General features: G+C 34.5%; 1 protein-coding gene across 2 annotated transcripts in view; it reads left to right on the top strand.

The window, feature by feature from the left end:
* The window catches only part of PTPN4 (protein tyrosine phosphatase non-receptor type 4), a 196370-nt gene that overhangs the window by 158829 nt on the left and 18357 nt on the right, over positions 1-19184 (top strand). For both annotated transcript variants that reach the window (XM_051985730.1, XM_051985729.1), the window contains exons 16-19: positions 7988-8147; positions 11237-11320; positions 11401-11457; positions 16512-16668. In XM_051985730.1, the coding sequence (XP_051841690.1) occupies positions 7988-8147; positions 11237-11320; positions 11401-11457; positions 16512-16668 (458 nt within the window). The remainder of the gene's footprint in view (positions 1-7987; positions 8148-11236; positions 11321-11400; positions 11458-16511; positions 16669-19184) is intronic.

Genomic DNA, 19184 nt, shown 5'->3' with positions numbered 1-19184 from the left:
AAAGGATTTAGTCAAAGGGAGTTTCTTCAAGCAAAGCATCTGCTCCAGGAAAAGACTTTAGAGGCAGGGGAGTGTCTAGATCAAAGAAGCCTTTTCACCTGAAATGGAAGTAGGGTGAGACAGAACACAGATATTCTCCCCACTACCTTTAGAGATAGAGTGAGACCAAAGAAAGAATGCAGATTCTTCCCGGAATAATACTGCCTGAACAGCTCAAAACCCAGATTGGTTCTGAGTGCGCCCCGAAAAGGTTGGGGTCCAGTTTGATCGCCAAATTATCTAGCTTCCAGTGTTCCCGGTCAGGGAACCAAATGTTGAGGTCTAGGTTTGGGGTACCTAAATGAAATTAGGGTTAAGGTCTAGTGGCAGGTTTGGGGTACAGATTCGACGCAAGGGGGTCTAGTAGCGGCGCGAGTTCCCAATAAAAGCATTTATTGGCCCAGAGAGCTAGATTGATAAAAGAGGTTTATTATTATATAAGCAAAGTTAAAGTATAGGAGAAGGTAGAGATAAGGAGGGCACTGGACAGAGGGTCCAGTGGACAGAGGGTCCTCACATGGTAGCCATGTTTGGAATCTCTGCAAAGAGGGGTTCCCAGCGTGGCCTTTTTATAATAGGAGACTTAGCTCGAGGGGCTTTCGGGTGTAGCCCCAAAGTTGGCTCATATACGGGTGGGGCTGGGAACAGGCCAAATCTTCTATTGGAATTCAAAAGGACCAGGATGTGTGAGTTAAAGAGCAATTTACATTATTAACTAGGAGAGGGTGGGAATCTAGAAAGCAAGCTTTCCCGCATCACTACCTTCACTTTTTTAGTAGTCTTTAACCTCCTTTTTTTCATTAGAGTTCCCCCTCCCCCTTCTAACTCCCTTCACTAACTTGCTCTTCCCAAGTACACAATGTCTCCTTACCCTATTACACTTGACAGATTTTTTTACATTGACCCCAAAATAGGAACTACTATTAGAATTGGCCTATTTAGTGATACTATTTTAAATCTATTATAATTCCCCATTATAATTTTTAGTTTGCCTTTAAAACTCATCACTGGCTAAAGCAGACACAGATCTTTTATTTAAAGTAAGCAACAGAATGACTACATGTTAAATGGAGAGACATAGCTTCTGTACAGATTATGCTGGTTTGTGAGTACCCTTTTAATATATCTCTTAGAAACATAACTGATAACAACTGCTTGGGGAAAAAAAGTGTCATTTATTGCGGGGAGGGGGGGGAGAGGCATCAATATAACTGCTTAGGAATTTAAGGCATGAAAATATTTGAATTTAATTGCTTTGTTGTGTTAATACTGCAAGTCAGTCAGGGGTTTGTTCTTAGAATTCAGGGTAACTAATTGGTCATTATATGTTTCTCTCTCTCTCTCTCTCTCTCTCTCTCTCTCTCTCTCTCTGTCTCTGTCTCTGTCTCTGTCTCTGTCTCTGTCTCTGTCTCTGTCTCTGTCTCTGTCTTTCTCTCTTTTGGTCAGTACCTGTAATTTCATTAGAGTGAGAAATTTGTTGTAATTCCTGTGGCTTAAAGTTATGCTCTCTCAATGTCTCAGACAGCTCCGGAAGCAACTTCCCAATTGGTCATCATACTGTTAGTATGTGTCGAATGCAGAACTTAAACCCAGGTCATTGTGACTCCAAAGTCATCCCTCTGTCCACTGTATAATATGATTATCTCGTTACTTTCTTTTTGTGATTTTAATAAAAGAAAAATGGCATTACAATCATAAACTAGTCAAGGGTGCCTTTGTTAGCTTTATGGAGGTTGTCCTAAAGACTTTGTCCCCTATTTTAGTTCCCAACACTTAGATAAATACTCTGAGTACTGTAATTCTGACTTGCTAGCCTTTACCTAAACAAATCAGGAATACTGTCTAAGGTCAGAGGACAGAAGGCACAGTTCTCTTTGTGTTCTGCTATATTGATTTATCCACCTATTCCATTTCTTGAGACCTTTTTCCATGTCAAAGCCTGAACTGTTTATTTCCTTCTTTCTTATACCTGTTTGAATCATAATTTGTGCTTTATACTTGGATATCAGTATCCTCCTCCCTGAATGTTAATTCCCATCCTGACTACCTGTGCCCCTCAGATTAGTGGTATCAAACTTAAAATAGAAACAAGGGTCACTAAATCATATATTAAGATCCCTCTGGGGGAAGCATATTGACTTAGAAATCACATACTAACATTATCTATGTTATATTTTTACTTACTGTATTGTATTTATTTTTATTTAATAGTTATTAATTACATTTTAGTCTGTTTTGTTTATGCTTGAGAGTGTTTTGTGCCATGTGGAGCCTCTTGGCTATGTGTTTGACACTTCTGTAACTTACTGTTATTCTCAGTATTATCTTCCAAATTAGCTTAATTCCCTTAGATTCTTACTTGGTTCTAACCCTTAAGGTAAACAGTACCGTAATAATAGCAAGATCATATGATGATCAATTCTGATGGACATGGCTCTTTTTAATAGTGAGATAATTCAGGCCAGTTCCAATGGACTTGTGATGGAAAGAGCCATCTGTACCCAGAGAGAAGATTGTGGGCACTGAGTATGAATCACAACATAGTATTTTTACTGTTTTGGTATTGTTTGCATGCAAGTTGTTTTCTTTCTCATTTTTTTTTCCCTTTTTGATTTGCATCTTTCTTGTGCAGCATGATAATTGTGGAAATATGTGTAGAAGAATTACACATGTTTAACATATTGGATTACTTCCAGGAAGTAAGGAGAGGAAAAAAATCTGTTTCACAAGGTTTTGCAAGGGTGACAGTTGAAAATTATCTATGCATGTTTTGAAAATAAAAAGCTTTAATAAAAAATTTAAAAAAAAATAAACCGTACCCACATGCTCAGTTTCTAAACTAATTGTTCTTCCACTTTTCTCCTGCCTGTCACTTTAAATTGGGGTGGGGCTCATGGGCTCATGGGCCATATAAGGTCCACAGAATAGCTTGAAGGTCTGGCCCTCCTAAGGCAACTGCAGGTGACAACAACCTCCCATTGTTTGATTTCTTTTAAGATGATAATTTTATTTGGCCCATGAATAGGTTATAAATTTTCAAATGGCCCTTGGCAGAAAAAAAGTTCCCTACTTCTGCTTTAAATGATCTCACCAGCCCAGCCTCATTTTCTGGTCTGGACCCTTTAAACTGCCCTGATCTGTAGTCTCCCATTACTTAGTGCTGACTACATTTCAGGAATATTTCCACAGGTTCCAACTGGAATTGAGTTAATCATGCTAGCATATCATGATCTTACAGTCCAATCAGTAGTGAGGTTTAACCTAATGATATCCACAGAAAAATTAAGTGGATGAAGAATGCCTAATTGTCTATAGTTTAATATGCTTTTGGATAGATATTTCCAAATGTATGGATACTTCAGCTTATGAAATTGGTCCTGCTTAGGTAGACATTGCAGATGGATTAGAAATGGATAAAATGAAAAACTGAATTCTATTTGGAAAATTATACAGTGCTTTCAACCATTCTACACAAACACCTAACTTTTTTTTTAAAGCATCTTTATTCTTTTAGTCATTTTTTATAACTTATCATATATGCCACAGTTTGAAGAATTAACATCATGGATGACTCAGAGGATAATAAAAACTTATGGTAGGTTCAAATAGGTTGTAGCCTATTTTTAAAACAAGTAAGTTAAGACGTTCCATAAAAGATTATATCCAAGAAATTATGATCAGGATTTAGAGCAAGAACAAAGTCTGATAAATGGATAGCCTGAGTGAAGCATTAGTACTTATATTTTTAATTTAATTTTTTTTTCAACTAATAAGCAATCTTTTATCTCATAGTTTTCTTGTTGCTATATAAATTGTTCTGATTCTGTTCCCTTCACTTTCCTTCATTTCCCTTCATTTCAAAGAAGTTTTCCAGAGTTTCTCTTAACCCATCCCTGCTATAAGAAATGATAGCATAATAATATAATAAATTCATTCATTGTAATTTGTTCAGCCATTTCTCAGTTGTTAGGCGCCCTCTTAGTTTTCAGTTTTTGTGCTACAACAAAAATAACTGCTATAATTATATTTATACATTTGGACCTTTTTTTTTTTTCTTTTTAGGCAGCTAAGTGGCACAGTAGATTAGATATTGTGCCTACAGATTCAAACCCAGTTTTGGACACTTAAGAGATGAATGAGATGGACAGGTCGCTGAATCTGTTTGCCTCAGTTACCTCAACTGTAAAATGAAAATCATGATAGCACCTACCTCACAGGATTGTTGTGAGGCTTAAATAAGCTATTTGTAAAGTACTTAAAATTATGTCTGGCACATAGTATGTGCATAGTAAATGTTTATTCTTTTCTCCTCCCTGCTCTTTCTCTTCCTTGGTAATTTTGGAGTAGTGGAGTATTAAAACATACAGAGAAAGGTTTCCATGTGGGCCACCTGTGATGGAATGATAAAGATCTGTGAATAAGTGAAGGATTGATGAGAATACTTGAATAAAAATCACCCAGAATGAGAGGATGTGGGTTGTTTAAAGGCTGTACCTTAGGAGAGAGAATATCTATTAGAGTGACTTTATGCTTCCATTGAAGCATAAGAGTTCGTGCCCACCTCTACTTCCACAAAGGCTTACCTTGGGAGTGGGCACCATCGTAGAGAGCCTCCATGTCCAGTGGCTGATGAATTGGAGAAAGTGCAGAGAGTCTTTATATGCCAGGCTTGGTGGAGCTGTGTTTAAAACTATGGCGAAGTGTCGTGTTCTTTTTTCTTCTTTAAAATAATATAATAGGCTTATATCCCAAAGAAATACTAAAGAAGGGAAAGGGACCTGTATGTGCCAAAATGTTTGTAGCAGCCCTGTTTGTAGTGGCTAGAAACTGGAAAATGAATGGATGCCCATCAATTGGAGAATGGCTGGGTAAATTGTGGTATATGAATGTTATGGAATATTATTGTTCTGTAAGAAATGACCAGCAGGATGAATACAGAGAGGACTGGCGAGACTTACATGAACTGATGCTAAATGAAATGAGCAGAACCAGGAGATCATTATACACTTCGACAACGATATTGTATGAGGACGTATTTTGATGGAAGTGAATTTCTTTGACAAAGAGACCTAACTGAATTTCAATTGATAAATGATGGACAGAAGCAGCTACATCCAAAGAAAGATCACTGGGAAACGAATGTGAACTATCTGCATTTTTGTTTTTCTTCCCGGGTTATTTATACTTTCTGAATCCAATTCTCCCTGTGCAACAAGAGAACTGTTCGGTTCTGCAAACATATATTGTATCTAGGATGTACTGCAACATATCCAACATATATAGGACTGCTTGCCATCTAGGGGAGGGGGTGGAGGGAGGGAGGGGAAAAATCGGAACAGAAATGAGTGCAAGGGATAATGTTGTAAAAAAATTATCCTGGCATGGATTCTGTCAATATAAAGTAATTATTAAATAAAAATTAAAAAAAATAATATAATAATGGTTCTTTCTGGGAGCGAGTTCAAGTCCTTGTTTGGGCACCAAAATGTGGTGATTTTCTTCTTTTAAATATAATATATACATATAGTTCTCTTTGGGAGAAAGCAGGTTTCTCAGGGAGGTTTTCTGGAGGCAGCCTTAGTTGCAGGTGAAAGTAATAATTACCCAAATGCAGCCAGGTGATAAAAGTTCAGATCTTTTATTGTCTCCAATATAGCCCGGTTAACTTAGAGGCCTATTTCTCTGCTTGGTTCCAAGAGCTCTTGCAGCTTTGTCCTTTGCTTCTGCCTCTGCTTTCTTCAGCCTCCAATTCAGCTCCACTCTCCATGTAATTCCAATGAATTCTCTCGACTGGGCTTATATATGACTTTTCTGAGAGAATGGGATTATGGGTTTTCTCCCATAGTGCTCTCTGGCCCTAAGAGCTTCAAAGGAGGTGTGAATTCAGATATCTCATACTAAACCCTGAAATCCCCCAAACGTGTGAATTCCAATGAGTAAAGGTGTGAACACAAGCATTGTATCAATTACATTGAGTTAACATTAGGATTCTAACATCTCCCTTGAGTTATCACCTTGTTTCAAGTTGAGTTAACACTAAGATTCCAACAGCAAAGAGCAGAAATAGGTTTACTTGGGATGAGTAGTCATATGCAGTTTATGATACAAGACAAGAGATAGAGACAAAAAATTGGTTTTAAGTCCTGTTTTATCCAGTTACTAGCCATTTGATTGTGGAAAAGTCACTTAACTAGTCTGAGTCTGTTTCTTTATTCTTAAAATCAGAAATGGGGCAGCTGGGTGGCTCAGTGGATAGAGCACCGGCTCTGGAGTCAGGAGGACTTGAATTCAAATTGGACTTCAGACACTTAACACTTCATAGCTGTGGGACCCTGAGCAAATTACTTAACCCCTATTGCCTCAGCAATAAACAAACAAACAAATAAATAAATCATGGTTTCCACTATCTACCTCATTATTGTCAGGATTGTCCTTTTAAAGGATCCAGGTACTTCCAAATGTTAGCTTTAAATTTTTTTTAATGAATGTACTGCTGTTTCAGATCTTAAGATAACTATTTCCCTTTCTCCCTATTCAGCCTCCTTTTCCCCACCCTTTTTCTCATACCCATCCTGAATTCTTGATCCCTCAAATACACTCCTACTTAAGCTTTCTTGTTACTTATTTCTCTTCCCTACATATCTTGATCTTTGAACCTAGCCTTTTTTTTTATTTTAGCTTTTTATTTACAAGTTATATGAATGGGTAATTTTTCAGCATTGACAAATGCAAATCCTTTTGTTCCAATTTTTCCCCTCCTTCCCCCTACCCCCTCACCCCAGATGGCAGGTTGACCAATACATATTAAATATGTTAAAGTATAAGTTAAATACAATATATGTATACATGTCCATACAGTTATATTGCTGTACAAAAAGATTCGGACTTTGAAGTAGTGTATAATTAACCTGTGAAGGAAATCAAAAATGCAGGCAGTCAAAAATAGAGGGATTTGGAATTCTATGTAGTGGTTCATAGTCACCTTCCAGAGTTCTTTCACTGGGTGTAGCTGGTTCAATTCATTAATGCTCTATTGGAACTGATTTGTGAACCTATCTATTCTTGACAAGTCTTCTTCCAGTATTCCTTGTTTAGATTCAGTTTCTGAAATCCCTGAATCTACATACACGTCTCTAAACTTCGCCTGTGTCTTCTAGCTTGATCTGGCATTCTAGACCCTGATCTTGACTCTGACCTCAGAATTCTTGGTTGCTGTCTTTCTCACTTTGTACAAACTGGTTCCCCCCAAAATACTAATACTCTTCTGCTTAAGCAGAAGAAAATATGAGCAGCTACATGGCACAATGGATAGAGCACCAGATCTGGAGTCAGGAGGACCTGAATTCAAATTAGGTCTCAGACATTTAACACTTCCTAGCTATGTGATCCTGGGGAAGTCACTTAACCACAGTTGCTTCTTCCCCCGCTCTCCACTCCCACCCCCCCAAAAAAAGTGAAGAAAAAATTAAAGAAGACATCATTGGAAAGAAAAAAGCACTCTCAAAATTGTTCCAGATTCCATTCAAGACTCAGCTCAATTAGATTTGCAAAAGGCAATTCTCAATCTTTCTTACTGCTACCTTCTGTTTCACTATACATATGATATATGTATATAATTATCTTGCCTATTTGACAATGAAATATTTTACCTTACTCAAGATTTTTTTCCCCTTAAAATATATATTTTATGCGGATTTACTTTGTATTAAACTAATATGTAGAAGCCAGAATTTGACAGCAGTGGATTTGATTAGATAAGGCAAAAAGTTAAAGAATTTTCATTTAGATAGTGCTGAATTATTCTGAAATCATCGCTAATAAATATTAGAAATATGTAAGATTTCTTGTATGTTTTTGACCTTAAAAAAAAAAAAAACTTAATGCTTCTACTAAAAAAATTTTTCAGGGAACTGTCTTCTCTCTCCCATTTTTTCCTTCTATATTCTAGATCTCAAGAGACTTCAGAAGATGGGCAGCCTCCTGCATTACCACCTAAACAATCTAAGAAAAATAGTTGGAACCAGATTCATTTCTCACATTCCCAGCAAGATCTGGACAACCATATTAATGAAACATTTGATGTTCCTGCTTCACCTGAAAAATCTACAGTCAGTTATTACTTGACATGTATTAATTTTATATTTTTTACTGTGTAACATGTTATTTGTATGTTAAAAACATATGGTATATCTTAAAAATGGATCTAACTATACAGCACTGCCGTTTCCTAACCATTTTATGATACAGCCAAATTTTGGAAACTCTTATTTACAGGTCTTATTCTTCCTATTAGATTTCAGGGTCTTTGAGGTTAGGATTATTATGTTTTGATACCTATTGTATAAAATATTCCTAGCACATTGTGAGTGCTTTATAAATCATTCAACAAACATTAAGCACTTTCTATGTTTTAGATACTATGATGACCACTGGAAATACAAAAGAAAAAAAAAAAGATAGAACAAGAAAAAACATAATCCTGATCATCAAGGAGCTCAAAATCAAATAAATAGGACAACATACAATAATTATGTACATAGATATATTTATAAAGAAATAGAAGAAACAGTAAGGAAGACTGAGAAAGGCTTTTTGTGATGATCGTGTATTTATAATCAGCCGGAGTCAGGAATTCAGGTTAAGGGGAAAATCTTCAATCTTTATTGAAGTGAAGAGGTAAGGAAGGATTGCGATAGCAATATGGGCAGACAGGAAGCCAGCTAGCAGAGGGGGATTGGAGGTGAAGGAGTGGTTGCAATAGCAATGCGAGTAGCTGTGACAAGCCCCGCCAGCCAGCAGTCTCTCTTTCCTCTTCACTTACCACTCCCCTGCCTCCACCCACCAAAGTCGTCATTTCCTATACAACACATCAGGACTTGCACAAAGAGTGGGCAGGGGCCATTCTTTCTCCAAGCATATGGTCCAATTACTATTTAGCCTCACGTGCTTGGGTCCTCAGTGCATCAACTCGAGCCTCAGCCCATTACAGCTTTTCACAAATCAAATTTGAGCTGAGTTTTGAATAGAACCATAGAAATCAAGAGGTAAATTGAATGTAAACGCTGATTTCATTCCAAAATAAAACTATAGCTTTTCAATGGAATATAAATTTTTTAAATTAAGATACTTTAATAAAATTAACTTATAATTTTAATCAAGAAATTGATAAAAAAAAAAAAACTCACTGGCAGGCCTAGATAAGTTTATATTGTAAAATTTACATAAAATTATGTAAAATTTTCCAAATGCCTGAATCACAATATTTTTGGGACTTGCTTTTTTATCTCAGAGCCTTTGGTGATTGTTAACCTTGGAATTTTAACAAGTAGCATTTTGTTGAGTTCTTTAGACAGTTTTGTCTCATTATACATTAATAAAGAGGGAAGCATATACTTGAGTTTAAAGTTTCACTCTAATATCAGGGATCAGGAAAGATGGAAAGACAAGATGATGGAAATCATGATCAAAAGGAGAGAATAGTGAAAGGATAACAGGGCACAAGAAAAGGATCAAGAATATCAAAGATAGCATTTTCACTCAATTCAATAAAAATGTAAACCCCTGCTGTGTATAAGGGAACCAGTTAGGTGCTTTTAACAGCTTATATTCTAATAATACAACATATTATAATGCACAAATAGCAGATATTTTGAGAAAGGAAAGAAAATGGTTTCTTCTAAGAGGAAGGAGCATAGTTATATTAGCTGAACTCTGGAGTAACTTAAGTATTTTAAGATGGCAGAGTAAGAATAAAGTACCCTAGATCTGAAGGATAGCCTGTATAAAATTACACAGAGAGGAAAACATTTTATTCATGCCAATTTGGTGAGTAAATTTTGTGGTATAAATTGGAACTAGACTGTGAAGGATTTTCAGTGTCACTTTTTATTTTCTCTTAAGCCAATAAGGAACTACTGAACATATTGAGTAGGACAATTCAATGACTGTTTTAAATTTTCTTTGGCAGCAATGTAGAGAATGAATTGAGAACAGGAGAGACATTAAGCAGATAGACTAGATGAAGAGTTATTATCATAGTCTTTGGGAGATGTAAGATTCTAGTTATCCAAGAATAGGAAAGAGGACAAAGGGAAAAGTTGGAGAGATTAAATCTACAAGGCTTTATTCTTGATTGGGATTAGGAAATGAATAAGAGAAGAGTCATGGATGACTGTGAAATTGGGAAGGTGAAAGACTAGAAATATGGTGAGTTCTTTAGCAAAACGGAGAAGGAAATGGCAAACCATGCCATTATCTTTGCCAAGAAAACCCCAAAATGAAGCCATGAAGGGTTAGAAAACTAAAATGACTGAAGACCAACACCTTTATTAGAAAAATTTACTTTTTGAGAAGATATGGTTTTATCTGAAAAGAAAATAAGTTCATTATAGACTGCTGCTGTATTTAAAATGTGCATCTTAAAACATGTGATACATCCATTGGAGATAAATAGCAAATGGTTATCAGGAATTCTTAAGAGAACTTAGAGTTAAATATATACATTTAGGATTAATTTATGTGTTTGAATTTGTAGAACTTCAGATCATAAAGAGAGGAAATAGGAGAAGTCTGCTTGGGTTAGAACCTTCAGACGTCTATGCTGACTAGGTAGAATAGTAATGATCTGGCATAGGAACCTGGAAAAGGAATGCTGAAATAGGTGGAAAGAAAATCAAGAAAATATTATTTCAGAAGCCCAGGAGGAGAAATACCTAATACACTGCTTGGCACATATTATGCCCTTAATATATATTTGTTGATTCACAGGATATATTGGTACATACACGTAATCCTATTAAGGGAGATCACCTCAGTTTGCTTGTTGATCAGACGTTCTAAGCTACACTGAGTTTTACCTGTTGAGTGTATGTCTACACTAATTTTGACATTAATTTCAGAATCTTTTGAGAGCAAGGGGTACCATGTTTCCTAAGTAGGGTTGATCCAGCCTAAGTCCAGAACTAGCCCTTTCCACCCTAGATAAGAAAGGAAATTCAGCCCTTTAAAAACAACAGTCCTCTTCACTATCCCTCTACCCACTTACTACCTCCCTCCCCTCCCAGCCAAAAAAAGGGGGAGAACAAAAATCTTGTTGATTAATTGAATGATGGGATCTCTGGGCCAAAGAAATATAGTCACTTTTTTTGTAAATTCAAAGGAAATTACATAATTTCTTTTCTTTTCTTTTTTTAATTAGCCCAATGGTGGTATTCCTCAGGATAATCTTGTTCTGATAAAAATGAAACCTGATGAGAATGGAAGGTTTGGATTCAATGTAAAGGTAATTGAATTAGCTTATCTTTATGTTAAGAAATTTTTCTCTCTCATAAATTTGACACTAACTTTAATACATTTTCTAAGGGTGGATATGATCAGAAGATGCCTGTGATAGTTTCTCGTGTAGCTCCAGGAACACCAGTAAGTTCTCTAAATTTTTCAGGTTCATGGGGGTTGTTTAAAAGTAATATTCTTTATCTGGATATCTGATTATTTGGTTCTTTAGGTAAAGGAAATTAACCATTGTTTTCCCTTTAAATTCATCATTTAAAAATAGAAATGTTAATTTAATCTGTAACTGAAAAACATTGTTTAATTCTCCTCGGTGTAAGTTTATTTTTAATTCATGTTGAATTTTGTCTCAATTTTCTGGCCACATCTTGGGTAAAATGAGTGTGTTATAACCCTTGAAGTAACAAAAAAATAAGTCAGCTATATTGATTATCTCAAGACAGATTGTACTCACTATAATTTATATTCACCAGGTCTTTTCAAATTCCTATCTACATTGTTATCTATTCTCCTTTAGTTTCTGATAAAGGTGTGGCCTTCTTGTCAAGACCAACTCTTCTCCATGTACCACTGGTCTCATCTCTTCCATCAAATTGCCCTCAGTATCATCCCTTCTTTTTTTCTAACCTTCAATTTTTCCTTATCTATTTGTTTCTTTTCTGCTGCCCATAAACCCATCCAAGTGTTGTCTTTTCCTAAAAAAACCTCTCTAGATCTTGCCATCTCTGCTTTTCTTAGCTAATGTTTGAAAAAAAAAAATATATATTCAGTGCTTCTACTTCCCCTTGTGCTCATAATCACTGCAATATGAGTTCTAGACCTTATCATCATCTGAAATTGCCTTCTCCAAACTTACTAATTCTCTTAATTAGCAAATCTAACATCCCTTTTTTAAAAATTTTATGTTCTTTTATAAATTTCATAGATAGCAGAAGACAACAAAAGGATTGTATATAAAATTGTATTCATTTTGTATCACTTTTAAAAGGTGTATAGAATAGATTCCATACATTGCTATTAAAACTTATCCTGATTATGATTCATTCTTTTTGTTCTCTGCTGTGCATTTTTTTAATGGTTTAGTAAGGGCAGAGAGACCCCACAGATTGTCAGGAATTCAGAGCAAAAATAATAATAACACTTATAAAATAATATAAAATTTAATGTACTTTTCTCAGTTTTCTCTGGAAGCATTTGGTACTATTGGTCATTCTCCTCTCTCAGGTTTCATGACATTAAACTATCATCTTAAATGTGGAAATATATATAGAAGAATTGTACATGTTTAACATGTTGGATTACATGATGTGTAGGGAGAAGTTGGGAGGAAGGGAGGGAGAAAAATTTGGAATACAAAATTTTGCAAGAGTGAATATTGAAAACTATCTTTGAATATATATTTTGAAAATAAAAGGCTATTATTAAAAATAAACAGATAAATTAGTTTCTTATCTTTATGCAGATGTCTCCCAGATCTACATGTCCAGCCCTCATCTTACTTTTGAATGTCAGCCTTATATCAACAACTGCCTTTGGAACACTTAGAACTAATTGTCACATAAATATTCAAAACCAATATATTCAAAAGAGAAATTATTAGCTTTTCCCCAAAATCCACCCCATTCCAAAGTTCCCTATTGAAGCCATTGTCATTTTCCCAGTCATCGAGATTTGTAAGCCCAATGTCTTCTTTGACTTCTCACTCTTCTGTACCATATATCACTTGCCAAGTTTTATTGTTTCTTTTACTTTATGCAGCGAGGTGGCACAGTGTATAGAGTGTTTGACTTGAGTCAGAAAGATCTGAGTTCAAATATGGCTTCAAACATTTGATTTTCTCTATGACCTTGGACAAGTCACTTATTTATGTTTCCCTTAGTTTTCTCATCTATAAAATGGGAGTATTGATAGCACCTATCACTGAGAGTTGTAGTGAGAATTAAATGAAATATTTGTAAAGCATTTAGTACAATGCCTGGCACTAAGTAGGTATTATATAAATATTATCTTTTAAAATTATCATTATTGTTATTTATAACACTTCTCACAAAAATCCCCTTCTCTCCACTCACTCAATGATCATAGTCACGTTAGTTTATATCCTTGTTACTTCTCACCTAAGACTTGGAGTAGTTTGTTTTTTGATTTCCCTGCCTCATATTTCTTCTCACATAAATCTGCCTTTTACTCTAATGCCAAAGTGATTTTCCAGGAATACGATTACTACTATGTCGTCGTCCCACAATTCCATAGACGCCGTGACTAGCACCCTTTTACCTCTACAAGTATAAACTCTTCTGTTTGGCATGTGAAACTTTTCAAAACTTGATCCATTCCTACCTTTCTAGTTGGCTTATGCATCATTTTATTACTTTTATTCTACCATAAACAGGATTTTTTCCTTCTTAATGAACTTTTAAAATTACAGTATTTTAGTATTAGTTAAATTTAGCATAATTTAGGAAAGAGAGTTCACCAAGCAGCAGTCTGACAGAGAGGAGCTCATTTGCTTTAGGATAGTGCAATTTGTGCAACATCTGAGATATGAATTAGCTGTTTGTAGTATTAAATAAGGATCACAGGGGGAATTTAATGTATATGGCAAGATAGAGAAACTGAAATATTTCCCAGATGGATGCTTCCTCTATCATATCTTCACTGTGATATGACTTTGATTATTTAGTTTTGAAATATTATGACTTTCTTAAACATATGTATGTATTCCATTTAAAATAGAAAATCACATTTAAAAGCCAAATACAAATTATATTTGGGGGTTATCTATGTTACCAGTCTTTTGCCTTAGTTCAGTAAGTAAAGCCTAATTTTATTTAATTACTCTGTGCTTTTAATCATTTCTATAATTTCATCTTATTATTTCTTGGATGTCTTCTCTGTGCCTAGCACTATCTCTAGGTTTTTGTGGCTAATACAAAGGAAATGTATAATGCATTTACCTACTTAAAATAGGTTTATAGCATATAATTACACGAAAAAGAATAGGAATACAAAATGAAATATAATATAGCACCAAAATTATTGTAATTAAGTGCTCCTATGATGTGTGACCTAGAAAATAAGTTTTGATGAAATCAAGCTCCATTATTATGAGCTATTAGGGAATATTGTAGCTATTTGTAGCCTTACTAGTCAGTTAAAATCTCAAAAATATGATTAAATATGATTGTAAAGCAAATGTTCTTAAGGAAATGATTAGATATGAAGTAATTTTATTTTTAACCTATTTTAAAATCATAAAAAATCTTCCCTTTTTATCCAAAATATAAGTATAATCTGTACAGTGTTGCTAGGATTTAGACTATCAGAATAAAATGAATCATTCATTGCCATTTCTTAAATTAAGTAAGTACTTCCAGTATCTTCAGATTAGGAACCATATTTTGGCAGTTGATTACTAAAGAATATGTCCTAGTTTTCAATGTTTTTTATACTTTATAAATATATGTGTGTGTGTGTGTGTGTGTGTGTGTGTGTGTGTGTGTGTGTGTATACAACAGAAATATTGTCTTTTCAATTTTGTTATAAATATTGTCATCATGATTGAGTGCTAGTTCAGGTCAATATCTTACTGTTGAAGGACTACTGAGAATGATATACTCAGTCTTTGTTTTTAAAACACAATACCTTTTTTGGTGGCAGGGAGGGGAAACTTTTACCCCCCCAAAAAATATATATATATATATGTATATATATACATATATATATATGTATTTCAAAAATAAAGTTAGAATAGACATAAAAACATTTCCCCCATTACCCAGATAGAAGACTAAGGACTTAGCTTATTTCCTGCATAGCAAAAGTCCTACCAAGTTCCAGTCCAAAATATAGTGCTGGATGATTCCTTCTACAGGTTTGGGGTTCTTAAGTTGGCTCTCAAAGATTCTTTTTGAACTTTATGGGTGAGCACTGTGCCTGTTGCATAACCTAACCTGGCTTTCAACTCATGGATTCCTATGACTCTCTTCCAACCTTTTGCAACTTCTGAGGTCTGAGACTCCATTCCCTTCACCTAGAATAAAAAACAACAACAAAAGGCCGCCAAGTACAGAAGGGGTCTAAATGTCCTCAAAAGGGAAGAAAGCCTTGTGTTCCATTTTTCCTTAACCACATGATTCTTCAAAAAGGCACTGAGCTCCTTTTAGATACAAATAAAAGCAAATCACTTCATTTGACAAAGCAGGAAAGCTTTTATAATTCTTTAAAAATAATATATCAAGAATGTTCTCTTGGGGGCAGCTAGATGGCGCAGTGGATAGAGTGCCAGCTCAAGAGGACCTGAGTTCAAATTTGGCCTCAGACACTTAATACTTCCTAGCTGTATGACCCTGAGCAAGTCACTTAATCCCAATTGCTTCAGAAAAAAAAAAATGTACATTTTGTTAGGTAAACAATAGTATAAGAAAGCTTGAATACTATAAAAAAAATGTATAAAAAAAGTTTTCAAAGTGATATCCTAAGAGTTTTCAGTTTAGTGTTTTATATGTTTTAATAAAATGTTTAGATCTTTGTGAGTTTAATTTTTAATGATAGCATTCTGTCATTGAAAGAAAGTAGCATATCTGGAAAAGGGCATATTAAGCATGAAAAGTGTTATCTCCATTGACAAAAAAAAAATCTTTACTTGAGGTACCTAATTAATTTTTTTTATACTATCATGAGTCTAATCCTCTAATCTATTGGCCAGGAAGAACAGGCTTAAAGAAGTTCTTTGTAGTCTATTTAAGGCACTGTGAGAAATCATCATATATACCCCTGAAGTAGTACCACTTTTCAAATTATATGGAAAGTATGTATCCTTTAGCTTTTTCCTGAATAGAGACAAAATCACCTAAAATTTAAAAAAAAGAGAGAGAGAGATATAGACCTGTATCAGATGATTATTACATGTAAACAGTTTCTGGTCAGCAATTTTCTATATAATCTAGACAAGTAGCACAGAATCCCTGTCATGACTAGAGAATGAACTCTGGCAGTCAAGGGGAAATTAAGCTGTAGTTTTCATCTCAATATAAGATGCATGTAAATTAATTTGTAGTTAGAATTTGGATCGCTGCATCTAATGTTCTTCTGATATGTTATCATCCAAAAAAAAAAAAAAAAGTAATTCTTTGATCTAAGGAAGAATTAAGAATTTGAAAACTATTTCCATCATATTTTAGGCTGACCTCTGTGTCCCTCGATTGAATGAAGGGGATCAAGTTGTGCTGATTAATGGCAGAGACATCACAGAACATACTCATGATCAAGTTGTCATGTTTATAAAAGCTAGCTGTGAGAGACACTCAGGGGAACTTGTACTCCTAGTTCGACCCAATGGTGAGTGATCTTTTTCCTTTTTCTTTTTTTTTTTTTCTATGTATAATCTAGGAATTTCATCTTCCTTTTAGCTCTACCTATATAGTGTTCTTGAACCTCGATCCATATTCTGGAAAATCCTTTTAACAAGATTTTCTTTTTATAGGGATTTTTTTTTTTAATGTCATATAGGATTTCTAATTGTCCCTTATTCTTTCAAGGTAATCAGTATCATAAAAAGTTTCAGAAAGGGTCAAGTTATTTAATATGGCACAATGAATCAAAAAATGGCCTTAGAGTCAAGAAAAACCCTAGTTCAAATCCTGCCTCTGACATAAACTTATTTTGTAATCATGAAGACACTTAGTTCCCAGACAGCTCTCAGAAGCTATAATTCTCTAAAGCTATCTTTTGCAAATGAATTACCTTTTTTCATCATTGAAGAAAATTTCCAAGCATTCCTTTAACCATTGAAGTCCCCCATCCAGATTTCCCTTTCTCCCAAAGGACCATTATCACTCTTGCTTCTCTTCTATTTCAGCAACATAATGGTATGTAAAAATTTAAAATGAAAGATTCTCTTATCACCTTATTCCCTTTTTGCTCTTCGTCTTTTCCAAAGAGTCATCTGACCAGTGGTTCCTATGTCTGGTCAGGAGGTAACCAAGAGCTCAGTATAATGCCTGTAATCTCTTACTGCCCTTCCCCAGTCACAATTTATAATTTGAAATGATCCTTTTATCCATTTGAATGAGTTAGGACCAAAATCTACCATTTCTTTCCTTTAAATCTCAGTTTTGTTGATAACTTTTTTTTTTATCACCTTCATCTTCAAATATATCTTTCTACTTCTTCTACTCAGGGATTTATCCAAGGAAGGAAGCAATCATTTTAGCAAACTCAGTCATTTTCTCAGCTATATCTGACAATATGTGCCACATTTCAGACCTTTATTTCTCTTCTATCCAAAGAAAGAAAGGAAGTGAATTTTCTCAGATTGCTTCATGGACCAAGCTTAATACATGTCATTTCTGAAGGTCCACATTAAATTAAATTGGTAAGAAACTTTAAAACAGAAATTTAGGGTACCTAGATGAAGTCAGAAGGACCTGAGTTCAAATGTGGTCTCAGACAGTTAACGCTTCCTAGCTGTGTGATCATGGGTAAGTCTCTTAACCCCAGTTACCTCAGCAAAAACAAAACAAAACAAGACCAAAAAAGAAAAGTTAAACAGAAATTTGAGCAAACAAAAAGCAAATTTAAAAATTAAAACCTTTTTGCAGCCTTTCTTTGCCCTACACTAACTGTATTTGTAAAATCAGCTTAGTATATAATATACCTTGTTATGCTCCTGATATTTGTGATCCCAATTAATATAGGAACTAAGTTTAAAGTCTTACAACATGGTGATTCATCTCATAAAAATTTCTTTTTTTTTAAGTTTATAATAAAGCAAGAAAAAAATTCAGTGAAAATTCATTCTTTTATTTACATAGACTTAATTCCTGAATTGCTTTTCTTTGTTAAAAGGGAGTTTTTTCCCCAAAAATCTGTCCAGAGGTGATTAATATAAAAATGAAAGGCATCAGTAAAGCTTGTTTTTAAATTTTTATTCTTTCAGTTTTCCATTATTCCTAGGCCTACTTCTCCTTATAGTGTTTTTTAGTCTATGGGATTCTATACTTTATCTGAATCTTTAAATAAGTTCCTATAAAATCTAGTAGGCATGTCAAACCATTCCCAGTTTTCTTCTCTTTAACCTTTTGTATGTTTTACAATGACTTCTTAAAAAATTATTATGAATTTAACAAATAACTAAATTGAGCACTTTGTATACACAGTAGAATGGAGGGGGGAAGATTGTAATGAAATAAAAAATTTTATTACAAAGATTCGTAACAGATCATTATATAGATTTCAAAGGGGCTATGAGCTTGGATGTGAAAAGAAATTACATTTTTATTTTCACTAATCTCTAATGAAAACTTAGTGTTTCCTTAATGTAGACAATAAACCTCAGTAGTAACCAGACTTTGCCAGATTGTCTTCTCCCAGTCATTGACCCTGTCCAGGATTAAACCAGTTTCTAGCCTAGTCCCCTTTATCAAGACTGCTATTAGGCTGATTCTTTCTTCTGAAAGCAGATTAGTCAGCATGCTTGTTATTCTACATTACCTTGAAACTTGCAACATCTTGTGGAAACTTGAGTATTTCTCATAATTTGAAACCAGAATGCACCTTAACAATATCTAATCCAATCTTTTTATTTGGTTTAAAAAGAGCTTAAGTGATTTGTCATGATTATACAGGTTAAAGTAGGACATCTAAGTTTTGAACACAAATCCTTTGACTTCAAATTCAATATTCTTCTCATTATACTATGCTTACTGTCAACCATACACCCTTATTCATATTGCTGATGCTTCTGAAGATACTATTACAAAGTATTTGGTCAGTATTATCTTTAATCATTTGATATTATAAGACAGGGAACTAAAGAACAAAGATCTGGAACTAGATCAGATCCCTGATGGCAG

Source organism: Antechinus flavipes, chromosome 3, assembly GCF_016432865.1.
Source record: "Antechinus flavipes isolate AdamAnt ecotype Samford, QLD, Australia chromosome 3, AdamAnt_v2, whole genome shotgun sequence".
In the NCBI taxonomy this organism is placed as follows: Eukaryota; Metazoa; Chordata; class Mammalia; order Dasyuromorphia; family Dasyuridae; genus Antechinus; species Antechinus flavipes.
Note: the sequence above shows the minus strand (reverse complement) of the source record. Positions and strands in the feature narration are given on the sequence as shown.